Genomic DNA, 13,551 nt, shown 5'->3' on the forward strand with positions numbered 1-13,551 from the left:
TACCTAGGAATAAACCTAACCAAAGAGATAAAGGATCTATCCCCTAAAAACGCCAGAGCACTTCTGAAAGAATTTTTTGGAAGATGTAATGAGATGAAAAAACATTCCATGACCATGAATTGGAAGAATAAATATTATGAAAATGTCTGTTTTACACATTCAGTGCAATCCCTATCAAAATACCATAGACTTTCTTGACAGAGTTGGAACAAATCATCTTAAGATCTGTATGGAATCAGAAAAGAGCCTGACTAGCCAGAGGAATATTGAAAAAGAAAACCAATGCCGGGGGCATCACAAGGCCGGATTTCAAGCTGTATTTCAAAGCTGTGATCATCAAGACAGTGTGGCACTGGCACAAGAACAGACACCTAGATCAATGGAACAGAATAGAGAACCCAGAAATGGGCCCTCAACTTATGGTCAACTAATATTCGATAAAGGAGGAAAGACTATCCACTTTCGGCAGAAGGACAGTCTTGTCAATAAATGGTGCTGGGAAAATTGGACAGCCACGTGCAGGAGAATGAAACTGGACCATTTTCTTACACCATACACAGAGATAAACTCAAAATGGTTGAAAGATCTAAGTGTGAGACAAGATTCCATCAAAATCCTAGAGGAGAACACAAGCAACACTCTTTTTGAACTTGGCCACAGCAACTTCTTGCAAGATACATCTATGACGGCAAGGGAAACAAAAACAAAAATGAACCATTGGGACTTACTCAAGCTAAAAAGCTTCTGCACATCTAAAGAAACAGTCAACAAAACTGAAAACTTACAGAATGGGAGAAGATATTTGCAAATGACGTATAAGATCAAGAGCTAGTATCCAAGATCTGTAAAGAAGTTATTAAACTCAACACCCAAGAAACAATCTAATCATGAAATGGGCAGAAGTCATGCATGGAATTTTCAAAGACATAGACATGGCCAACAAGCACATGAGAAAATGCTCTGCATCACTTGCCATCAGGGAAATACAAATCAAAACCACAATGAGATACCACCTCACACCAGTGAGAATTATGAAAATTAACAAGAGAGGAAACAACAAATACTGGTGAGGATGTGGAGAAAGGGGAACGGTCTTGCACTGTTGGTTGGAATGCAAACTGGTGCTGCCACTCTGGAAGACTGTGTGGAGGTTCCTCAAAGAGTTAAAAATAGAGCTATCCTATGACCCAGCAATTGCACTGCTGGGGATTTACCCCAAACATACAGATGTAGTGAAAGACTGAGACACCTGCACCCCAATGTTCATAGCAGCAATGTCCACAACAGCCAAACTGTGGAAGGAACATCAACAGATGAATGGATAAAGAAAATGTGGTCTATATATACAATGGAATATTACTCACCCATCGGAAAGGACGAATACCCACCATTTGCTTCGACGTGGATGGAATTTCACTCTGAGTGAAGTAAGTCATTCGGAGGACCATCATATGGTTTCACTGATACGGGGAATACAAGAAATAGTGAAAGGTATTATAAGGAAAAGGAGGGGAACTGAGTGTTTAAAATTAGAGAGGGTGACAAACCATGAGAGACTCCTAACTCTGTGAAACAAGCAAAGGGTTGCAGAAGGGCTGGAGGGTGGGGGGTGGAGTAACTGGGTGACCGCCACTGAGGAGGGATGGGATGAGTACTAGGTGTTATACTATATGTTGGCAAATTGAATTTACATTTAAAAATGTAAAAAAAATTGTAAAGCTGGAAAGCATTTTTTTTTAGTTTTTTTTATTGGAGTTCAATATGCCAACATATAGCATAACACCCCGTGCTCATCCCGCCAAGTGCCCCCCTCATTGCCCATCACCCAGTCGCCCCAACCCCCCACCCACTTCCCCTTCCACTACCCCTTGTTCATTTCCCAGAGTTAGGTGTCTCTCATGTTTTGTCACCCTCACTGATATTTTCACTCATTTTCTCTCCTTTCCCTTTATTCCCTTTCACTAATTTTTATATTCCCCAAATGAATGAGACCATATAATGTTTGTCTGGAAAGGGATTTTGAAGTCCTCTAATTCTAATTCAGTCCCAGGTAACTGGAATGGTAGTGCAGGTGGCTCAAGAGCTACACATCTCAGGGCAGCCCGGTGGCTCGGGGGTTTAAGCGCCGGCTTTTGGCCCGGGGCATGATCCTGGGGACCCAGGATCGAGTCCCACGTCGGGCTCCGTGCATGGATCCTGCTTCTCCCTCTGCCTATGTCTCTGCCTCTCTCTCTCTCTCTCTCTGTGTCTATCATGAATAAATAAATAAAATCTTTAAAAAAAAAAAAAAGCTGCACATCTCCCACGAACTCAGGCTTTATTCTTGGCATGTCTTTATTCTGGACATTAATTTTAATTATCTTATTTAGATATTTCATTACGAAGATAGAGATGTCGGGATCCCTGGGTGATGCAGCGGTTTGGCGCCTGCCTTTGGCCCAGGGTGCGATCCTGGAGACCCGGGATCGAGTCCCACGTCGGGCTCCCGGTGCATGGAGCCTGCTTCTCCCACTGCCTATGTCTCTGCCTCTCTCTCTCTCTCTCTCTCTCTCTCTCTCTGTGTGACTATCATAGATAAATAAAAATTTAAAAAAACGAAGATAGAGATGTCTTAGTGAATTTTATTTACCATGAAACCAATTTATTTGCTGTGAACGTTTTTTTAAATTACCTTGAATATAATATGACTTGTTTAATCGTATATAATCATACAGAATAAAATTCCCAAAGTCAGAGTTAAAATGTGATGTGCAGTGGGCTAATGAATTGATTGATGTGTGACATTGGCAGCAATAAATGTTTGTGTGTGATTGCTCCTTCCAACTAGCTTGTCTCAGAAGTTCTGCTCTCCCCTGACCCTTCTACCACCTCCTCCTAGGGTGGTGTTATAGAATAAGCGACAGCAGCACCCTTTGCCAGAAAGTTACTATACACAACATTCGTAATTTAAAAGACTTTTTAACTTAGTAGAGTTACTATGTGCACTTACAAGTTAGTAAATAATAGTTTTGTAATATGGTTTTCTTGGTGGGGGTACTTAAAATTGTCTGATGTTTGGAAGTTAAAGATCTAATAATCACTACTCACTTACAGGGTTACTTGATTAGCTGTGTTTGGAATTGCTACCGATACATCAATGGCAGGAACTCCTCCGATGTCCTGGTTTATGTTACCAGCAATGACACTACGGTAGGTGTGAAGTCATTTAAAGTGGAGATCTCCACACATCTACTTTAAGACAGCTTCTAGATGTCTCTGGTGTTTACTATATTTTTACCATTGTTTAAATAGCCTTATGAGCTGCTTAGTCATCAAAAGATTTGTAGTTGGATGAAATTTATTTTCTTCATAGGATATTAAATGCTATATAACTCATTTATTTAAATGTATTTAAATAAGCTCTGGCTTGTTTTTAAAAATACTACAGATAGCGGGCAGCCCGAGTGGCTCAGCGGTTTAGCGCCGCCTTCAGTCCAGGGCCTGATCCTGGAGACCTGGGATCAAGTCCCACGTTGGGCTCCCTGCATGGAGCCTGCTTCTCCCTCTTCCTGTCTCTCTGTATGTCTCATGAATAAATAAATAAAAATCTAAAAAAAATAAAATAAAATAAAGGACAAATTTATTTTAAAAAATTACAGATGGATAATATAAATGTACCTTCCCCATATTCATATATCTTAAACTTGAATTATGAAACCCATGGTATAAAATTCTAGGTATCAATTCTGCTTAGTATAACTACTATCTCACTTGATATGTGAATTGAAACCTAGAAATGATATTATATAGCTAGAGAAATAAGAATGGCAGAGATTGCTGTTTTTAAGTCTTGTTCTGCTCCTAGTTGTTCATCCTTAAAATTTTTATGCCTATTTAATATGATTATGGAAAGCATGTCGTTACTGGAAGAGCTCTCAAAAGCATTTGTCCTTTAGGTAAATTATCTCAAACTGCCTGGCTCATAGGAAAAATGTAAGTCCTCTAGGCATTAACTTCTCCATGTCTCCATCGTCTTTATATTCAGCACAGTGTGTGACACAATGCTCAGAACAAGTAAGTGATCAAGGAGTGGTTAATACAAAGGTTGGTGATGGATGATACAATGTGGGATGGGTCATAATGGATAGGACTGGAGGGGATAGAGTAGACAGGACACACGGAATGGTAAATACAAAGGACATGTTAAACCCAAACTAAAATAAGAGTCTTATATTTTGTTTTGTTTTTTAAATTGTGGTGACTTACTCTGTGACCTTACTGAAATAATTTAAAATAATTTAATCTGTTCCTGGCTTGACTTCCCTGTGTATAAAATGGGAACAAATCAATTTCATACCTTATATTAAATATATAGGTACCAGCTGATATACTGATAACTATGTGGAATTTCTGAGAGAAGGCATTTGTACACAAATAGTTCTCCTTAGTGCTTACCAAACATTTGTTGAGTTGACTCACATATGTGTGAGCAGTGGTTTAAGAAGAGGCTCTGCCACGATTAGATGCACAAAACCCAGCATACCAGATGCTGAGGAGGCCCTTTGGTGGTGGTGGGGGTGGTCTGCAGGATCCTATGCCCTGATTACAGTAAACACATGTTCTCTTCAACCCTTTAACGAATTTCTCTCAGGTCAGTAAGTCTCTTTAAAGAAATAGCTGTGCGTAATGATCGTAATTTTGATAAAATTAATGGCTTAAAGAATTTTCTCCTTCTCTTTGAGTTTCTGGGTATTTTGTAACCTATAAGTTTCTTTCTGCCTTTTCTTAAATAAGAAATCTCAGAATACATTTATTGTCCTTCTGATCTAATGAAAAATCTAAACAATTTTGAGATTTTTGAGTTTGAGGAACTAATAAAATTGCTAAACAAGTAAGATGCCACAGAATATCATCCTAAATATCACGATGTGTGGGACTTACAGAACCTTGAGAAGTATCTCAGAAAATAATGCCCATGTTGCACGCATTTGTGTTAATACACTGTCGATGGTTGTTTTTTCAGTGCTTTTTTTTTTTTTAAAGATTTTATTTATTTATTCATGATAGTCACAGAGAGAGAGAGAGAGAGGCTCAGAGACACAGGCAGAGGGAGAAGCAGGCTCCGTGCACCAGGAGCCCGACGTGGGATTCGATCCCGGGTCTCCAGGATCGCGCCCTGGGCCAAAGGCAGACGCCAAACCACTGCGCCACCCAGGGATCCCCAAATTTAAGCCAGGTTTTCTAGGCATTTGTAGGGCAACTATTTGAACCATCCCAAGGAATTTAATAATCTCAGCTTTTGGCCTTGATAGACCTCCAATTGAGAGCTTTTTCCTCCTGCAAGTGGGTTGGCTAAGAGCATCACCTAATCCTTTGGCTCTTTTAAAGGGTATCTTTTTCCTGAGAAAGTTTTAATTCTTCCATATTTGTGATTTTGCTTTTACATTTAAATCAAGCTTATATTTAACACACTGTAGTAGAAAATCTATAAAAGAATAATTTGCTTGCAAAACAGTCACTAAAACTTTGAAAAATAGTAGCAGAAGCTGTTATCTGCAGTGTTATCTACTGTCTCTTATACAAAGATTTATTCCATAAGGCTCGTTTTGGTTTACTATCAGAAAAAAAAGTAATACACACCTTCCTCTCTCCCTCCCACTCTGTTCCTTTCTTTCTGTATCCATCTGTGTGTCTATCCATTAATATATGGAATAAAAACATTATAGCCCAATTACCATTTGCCTTATTTCTGGGTCATTTTAATACTTGGCGGTATGTCCAATACCACAAGCCCTCTCATCCTTCCATAAATGCATGGGATAAAGTGATTTGTTGGGACGCCTGGGTGGCTCAGCTGTTTAACGCCTGCCTTCGGCCCTGGGCGTGATCCTGGAGTCCCTGACCGAGTTCCACATCGGGGTCCCTGCATGGAGCCTGCCTCTCCCTCTGCCTGTGTCTCTGCTTCTCTCTCTCTTTCTTGTGTCTCTCATGAATAAATAAATTAAATCTTTTAAAATAATAATAAAGTGATTTGTTGAGCTTTAGTACATGCCATGTACAATCTAAGAAGCACATTATGTGGACTTATTTGACTAACCTTGTGAGAGAGAGACGATTATGACCCTGTCTACAGATGAAGAAAAGTAAGGATTTAGAAGATGAGTGGGGATGCCTGGGTGGCTCAGCGGTTGAGCATCTGCCTTCGGCTCAGGTCTTAATCCTGGGGTCCTGGGATTGAGTCCCATATCAGGCTCCCCGCAAGGAGGAGCTTCTCCCTCTGCCTGTGTCTCTGCCTCTCTCTGTATCTCTCATGAATAAATAAATAAAATCTGTTTTTAAAAAAAGCGAAATAAGAAGGTAAGTGGCCAGCCTGAAGTCTCAAAGCTGGGATTGGTGGACCCAGATGGTCTGTCCGCAGCCCCTGCTTTCAGCCTCTACCCCCAAGGGCCCCAGGCTTCTCAAAATAGTAGCAAACAGGAAAAAGCAGTGTTTGTATGGCAGGGTCTTGTGACTGGACACCAGTTGGGAAACTCTGCACTTCCCAATGGAAAATAAATTCTATTTATCAGCCCTCTCCACTAGCAGATAAGCTGTCTGCTAGTTCAATTAACGTGGTACCCTCGGTATCTGGCATACAGCAGGACCAATGCTCGTGGATGAAATGAGCAGTATCTAATATATCATCTCTCTTGTTCTCTTTTTTTTCTCTTTCATGTGGAGGAAATTGCCTAAGTTGTGTGAACAGGCTCAGCTCCATGCCTGTACCCCCAGCCGCCCAGCCAACCCCTGAGAGAGCACACCACAGGGCTTACTCCATTTCTTCCATATATGCTGCTTTCCTTTGATTGTAGTGAACGGTAGCAGTGTACACCTGTCACCTTGGCCAGGAACCCGGAAGTCATTTTTAAACTTATTACAATTAGTCTTTTACATAAGTCTTTTTAGCTCTCCTTTCTCTTCAGTTCTTTTCTCTTTGCTGCTGCCAGAGTGATCTAAATCATAAAACTGATCTGTCAGCAGTAAAATGCCGGGACACCTGCACCCCGATGTTTCTAGCAGCAATGTCCACAGTAGCCAAACTGTGGAAGGAGCCTCGGTGTCCATCGAAAGATGAATGGATAAAGAAGATGTGGTCTATGCATACAATGGAATATTACTCAGCCATTAGAAACGACAAATACCCACCATTTGCTTTGACGTGGATGGAACTTACAGGGTATTATGCTGAGTGAAATTTAAGTCCATCGGAGAAGGACAAACATTATATGGTCTCATTCATTTGGGGAATATAAAAAATAGTGAAAGGGAATAAAGGGGAAAGGAGAAAAAATAAGTGGGAAATATCAGAAAGGGAGACAGAACATGAAAGATTCCTAACTCTGGAAAACAAACTAGGGGAGGTGGGTGGGGGGTGGGGGTGACTGGGTGGCAGGCACTGAAAGGGCACTTGACGGGATGAGCACTGGGTGTTATTCTGTATGTTGACAAATTGAACACCAATAAAAAGTAAATTTATTAAAAATAAATAAATAAAATAAAATTTAAAAAATAAAAGATATAATACAGTAAACTTAAAAAAAAACTGATTTGTCAGCCCCTTATTTAAAAGTCTTCACAGAGTTCTGCCATTTATTACTGCAGCATTTCTCAGCTGTGCCGTCACTCCTCTTTGCTCTATAATAGTCATTTGTGACTTGTGGGGTAATATTTAAAAATCTAAGTTTGCCAGCAGTTTGATTTTTTTTTCCCTTTCAGTAAATAGGAATAGATTCAGGATTATCCCTACAGTAACATCAGTCTCAGCTGCTTGCGTTCTAATATTTTCATGAAATGAGAAAAGGGAGCAGAATTATAACCTCGTCCTGCCAACTCTTATCTTATTTGTGAGGCAACTTTGAGGGGCTGTTACTGATTTCTCAGCAGTTGGTGCTCTCATGAGCTGTTGTGCCCAAATGAATACCAAGCCCCTTGCTTCCCACCCTATGCCTCCCCAAAAGAGCCAAAGCAAGGAAAAGAAGTCTCCATTTACAATGGTATTTTCTTTAGTTTTTCGTGTTTTGTGGGAAGAAATAAGGCAGTTGATTTCATAAAAATAATCTGTGTCTGCCCATGGAGGTCTCTTCCATTTGGACATTACCAAAGCTCCCAGCACCCCTCCCACTCCCCCAAAATGGTGAGGACCACTGGTTTCTATGGAAGAAGGTACCGTGCTCCTGTCATTGCTTACAAGACCAGCTGGGATTGAGCCTGTTGTTCCAGGCTCATCTCTTGTAATCCTGCCTCATGCACTTAGCTAGACAGCAAACTACCTACACTGCTGCATGTGTGCCTTGGTCTTTCCTGACATAGAGTTTGCATGTGCTTCCCTCCACCCACGACCCCCCCGCCATGGGCGCTGCTAAGCCAACATAGGGCATCCTGCTCCAGATTTCACCCTGTTCTCTCCATCTCTGCTTCTCAGCCTAGCTGGCCTCCAACAGGAGCCTGGATGTATGTGGGTAGGGAGTGAGTGCACGGATATGCTGTTACAACCAAATCTTACTTTGGGTTGTAGATTAGAACCATATGTCCACACTTCTCACAGTAAAAATGGCATCCATTTTTCATAGAGAGTGGCCTTTCTCATGCAGTTACTTTTGTTTAGATCCAGTAAAGGAGATACGAGGTAGAGATGGCAAATCCTGTTGTAGGGGGAGATGAATGTACTGTCTACTCCTAGCTTTTGAGATAAAAGGAGTCATGAGCTGGCTGTTTCCGAAGGAGTTGCTCACCACAACCTTTGGGCTCTCCTTCCATATTGAAGAACAGGAATATCTTCAGGATTCTTGAGACACGGTCTATATCAAATAGGTTGTTAGTTCAGTGAGCTTCCCGTGTAGGCCTTTATCCTATCATCTGTTTGCTTCAACAAGGAGGCCCAGAGCAGCTTCAATTTTAGCCTCTACCACATTCTGCCACCGCCAGAGCCGAGAAAGGAAAGGAGAACTTATTTTCTAACCCAAGTAAATGAATGTATAAATAGAGGGCTTACTGGTGTTACTTTCTTGAGGAAAGCAAGGAGCTGAACTAGTTGGATAAAATGATAGTTGTTTTTTTTTTTTTAAGATTTTATTCATTTGAGAGGGGGGCAAGAGAGTGAGAGAGAGAGAGAGAGAGCAGGAGCAGGGGGAGGGGCAGAAGAAGAGGGAGAAGCAGACTCCCTTTCTGAGCAGGAAGCCCATTGTGGGGCTTGATCCCAGCACCCTGGGACCATGCCCTGAGCCAAAGGCAGACACTTGAACCAACTGAGCCACCTGGTGCCCCTAAAATAATACTGTTTAAGGAGGATTGCTGCCATTCATTGAGCACACAGATGCTAAGCTTGTACTCCACGTTAGGTATGTTAACTCCCTTAGATCCTTACAACACTGAGTGCAAGGGAGCCTGTCTTCATTTTATAAGTATAGAAGCTACAGTTCAGGTACATTTAGTAACAGAGGACCCCAGGAATCATCAATCACAGGGCTAGAATTTGAACCCTGGTCTGATTTCAGATGCTGTGTTTGTCCACCACCATATTGCCTCTAGAATTTAATCATGGCCACACATTTTACTAAGGGATAGAACTCACATTTGAACACCCCTTTGTCTAAGAACCATTTATGAGAAAGGAATATGGAAGTATGAGACTCTTGCCTTTTAGAAACTTCTTGGAGAGGAGAAAGGTAAATGTATATGAGACAGTTCAGAGTACAAGATAATCTATAATTAATAAATTGCATAAGTGCTTCAGAAAATGATTTTGTGTCTTGAGTTCAAAGGGTTATATTATTGCTGCCATTTCCATTGTTTTTCTTATGACTTCATATATCTATAAGGACTCTGAGAGGCGCTTGAGTGGTTCAGTCGGGTAAGTGTCTACCTTCAGCTCAGGTCATGATTTCGGGATCCCGGGATTGAGCTCCACATCCTTGTCAGGCTCCCTGCTCAGTGGGGAGCCTGCTTCTCTCTCTCTGCCTCTACCTTGCTACCCACCCCCAGCTTGTGTGCTCTCTCTCAAATTAAAGATAAAATCTTTTTTAAAAAAGGAATCTGAAAATATATTATTATAGTGTTTTTATTTCAAGAGCTTATTGTACTATAACAGGGCATGATAAAGTGGAGAAGAGTGTTATTGAGGCTGGAATATTTCAGATCTCCATATTAGCAGTGAATTTAACTTGAGCCTTGGGTTGTTTGGGTTTATATGGAGCAACATAAGAAAAAAAAGCATTCCTGGAGAGAAAAATCATGAGGAGGAGTCAGATTGGTAACAAGGATGCTGTGTAGATGATCTACCTGGATAGATCATGTAAAGGTAGGGTCAGATATTGGGCTGCTGCTGGTGTGGGCTGAGCAGCATGAAGAATGTGGTATTAAATGAGGGAATAGGTTGTTTTCCTTTTGCACATGTGTGTTTCCTTGGAGGTACCTGAGGGCACTGTCGTTCGCTTGTTGGCACTGGTATGGGGGTACTCTGCGTTGTGTTTGGACGTGGAGGCTGGTACTCACAGGACTGCAGGAGTCTCTAGCAGAAGTGGGGCCGGTCCTCCATGAGAACAGACAACCCGAGCTCATAGCTTTACCCAGCACAGTGTCCCTGGCTGCTTTGTGCAGCGTCTGTACTGCACGCGGTGCAGGTCCTACCACTCTTTCTCACTTTGAGAGTAGCAGACCTGGCAGGTGGGCTCAGCTTCCTTCCAGGCCTCCACAGAAGCTCCTCTGAAAGCCACAACTCACCTGCCAGCCAACAAGCTAAGGGAAAGATGGGGCGCTTAGCCTGTCCCCACCCTCAGGTTGAAGCTCAGCCCCTTGATGATGGATTTCCTCTTTCCTTCAACACTGCCATGATTACTCTTTTATTTTTAAATATTATCTGTGTTGTTAACATGGTATTATGTGTGCATACCTAAAGCTCATGGCAGTGAAAGATTGGTTTCTGCATTGCCCTGCCTGTCTCCTACCTGTCACCCCTGCAGTTGGCCCTGCTGACTCCTTTTCCTATTTCTTCTAGTGTTTGCCTCTGTATTTTAAAAGTAATGTTGACATCGCTGTTTGATGATCTACCCAAGATCTCTTTTGACTTCTTGTGGTTGACTAGGATTTAGTTCTCATTCTTCTACTTGTGTCCCTGCTTCCCTTGTCCTCCTTGCATCATCATATCAGATTTTCCGGGGCCGCCATCAGTGAGTGTTTGCCTTTGACAAGAGACATATACATATATGGGAATATTGTTCGGTGCAGAGCTCAGTGGTATACATTCTTTCATATAGTGTTTGTTTTTTTCCCAGCAAACATTTGCCTTGTTTTTTCATCTGCCAAATTTGGGGGTTTCATTTTTTTTTTTTTTTACCTTTTTTTTACCTGTTTTACCCATCCTTCCTATGTGGCTGTTAAGTCTGTCAACCACCTAGTAATAGTATTTTCCAAGTGTTTGGCTCTGTGACATCAGCAGTCAGTTCTCTTTTTTTCCTAGGGCTTCTCCTTTCCCTACCACTGGGTGGACTAGGTCCACACAGCTGTCATCCTGGTCACTGGTTTCACCTTAATATACCTCATTTTGCTAGGATGGGCGGGGGGGGGGAGGGGGGTGCGGGTGTTGTCCAGCAAGCAAACTCCTGGTGCAATTTACCTTGGGCCTTTTACCAACCCCTAGATTTGGACTTCCAAATCTCCAGGAATGGTTCTTTGAGAATCTGATAGAAGCTCTGAATGCTCTTTCCAGGAAAATAATTGCACAAACATAAAATTTGGCATGCAATTTTGTGTGTCTGAAGATATTTATGTTACTTACATATAATACTTTGGGGGATGTAATCTTAGCAACTGTAGAGTTCCAAATAAGCCTTTAGTGCCTAAGCTCTGGTATGATAGTGTAAGTCCAACTCTAACCATAGTACCCAAACATCTCCTATTTTTACTGATAGTTATTTTCTCTTGAGCTTTTTATCATTTCTTAGTCTTTGATGGGATGAATTTATTTCCCAAATTTTAATGACTTGTGGATTTATGGCCAGCTGGAGTCACTTCTGTGTTAAATTTTGCAAATTTATTTCTCCCTCCAACTGTTTTATATATTGAAGTAGCTAGGAAGAATGAAGTCTACTCTGGTAACACTCTGAGTATTGGTTGAGTTGAATTAAAATGATTGAGGAACTAGTTCCCACAAGCACACTGTAACCTAGCAAGATAACTCCCAATTAAGGAAATACTACAGATTCTAACCTTCCTAATGAAGAGCTGCCTTCTGGGGTCACTGGCAAGAGGGGTTTTTCCACCTGCATGTCAGAAAGTTACATGATCACACAGTCACTGTGGTTGAGCTCATATTAAGACAAACTCCAAGGGATTGTACTTAGATAGGAATTTCAGCATATTGAATATTACTTGAAGTAAAGTAGTCTCTGTTGAGATTTGTAATCTGTCTGTGTTTATCTACTCAGTGAGTAGCTGCCATTTACCAGGTAGAGACTTTAGTTTGAAATAGAATATGACCTATATTCTTAGTCCTAAGAGATTATTTTTTAGTCATTCATTATGAATGACTAAATTTTTAAGAGTGAAAGAGTTTGGGATCCCTGGGTGGCGCAGCGGTTTAGCGCCTGCCTTTGGCCCAGGGCGTGATCCTGGAGACCCGGGATCGAATCCCACATCAGGCTCCTGGTGCATGGAGCCTGCTTCTCCCTCTGCCTATGTCTCTGCCTCTGTCTCTCTCTCTCTGTGTGACTATCATAAGTAAAAATTAAAAAGAAAAAAAGTGAAAGAGTTTAACTAAATGCCAACTTCTAAAAATGTCAAAATAATTGGATTTCAACCAATTTTGTTATATGGCACCCTCATTGGCATGTCCTATCTTAATTGCCTCTACAGTTATTTTCTCAGATTTCCAAGTACTCAGTCCCTGTTTTTGTGGATTATTTCTTTGGGCTCCATCTTTCTTTTACAGGGTCCCCCTTAATATTTCTTGCAGAGCTGGTTTGGTGGTCACATATTGTTTCAGTTTCTGCCTATCTTGGAAGCTCTTTATCTCTCCTATTTTGAGTGACAGCCTTGCTGGATAAAGTATTCTTGGCTGCATGTTCTTCTCATTTAGGACCCTGAATATATCCTGCCAGCCCTTTCTGCCCTGCCAGGTTTCTGTGGAGAGGTCTGCTATTAATCTGATATTTCTCCCCATATAAGCTAAGAATCTCTTGTCTCTCACTGCTTTAAGGATTTTCTCTTTATCTTTGGAATTCGTAAGTTTCACTATTAAATGTCAAGATGTTGAACAGTTTTCATTTGGAAGGGAAACCTCTGTATCTCCTGGATCTGAGTGCCTGTTTCTCTCCCCAAATTAGGGGAAGTTCTCAGCTATGATTTGTTCAAATATGCATTCTGGCCCTCTGACCCTCTCAGCGCTCTCTGGAACCCCAATTATATGCAGATTTTTCCTTCTGAGGCTATCATTTATTTCCCTTAACCTTTCCTCGTGGTCTTTTAGTTGTTTTTCTCTTTTTCTTTAGCTTCCTTCCTTGCCATCAACTTGTCTTCTATGTCGCTCACCCTTTCTTC

At 41.3% G+C, this 13,551-nt stretch overlaps 1 protein-coding gene across 4 annotated transcripts in view; it reads left to right on the forward strand.

The window, feature by feature from the left end:
- LAPTM4B (lysosomal protein transmembrane 4 beta) overlaps positions 1 to 13,551 on the forward strand; it is an 86,008-nt gene that overhangs the window by 60,811 nt on the left and 11,646 nt on the right. The window contains exons 6-8 of one of the 4 annotated variants that reach the window (XR_012006510.1): positions 3,094 to 3,189; positions 3,936 to 4,053; positions 6,700 to 7,561. The exons of 1 other annotated variant lie outside the window; for it this stretch is intronic. Coding sequence is in view for 2 of the 3 variants with exons in the window: in XM_072773939.1 (XP_072630040.1) it covers positions 3,094 to 3,189; positions 6,700 to 6,711 (108 nt within the window). In the remaining variant the exon portion in view is untranslated. Of the gene's footprint in view, positions 1 to 3,093; positions 3,190 to 3,935; positions 4,054 to 6,699; positions 7,562 to 13,551 lie in introns of those variants that run through there. 2 more of the 4 variants (XM_072773939.1, XM_072773938.1) reach the window with 2 other exon arrangements.

The sequence above is a fragment of the Canis lupus genome, chromosome 14 (assembly GCF_048164855.1).
Source record: "Canis lupus baileyi chromosome 14, mCanLup2.hap1, whole genome shotgun sequence".
NCBI lineage: Eukaryota > Metazoa > Chordata > Mammalia > Carnivora > Canidae > Canis > Canis lupus.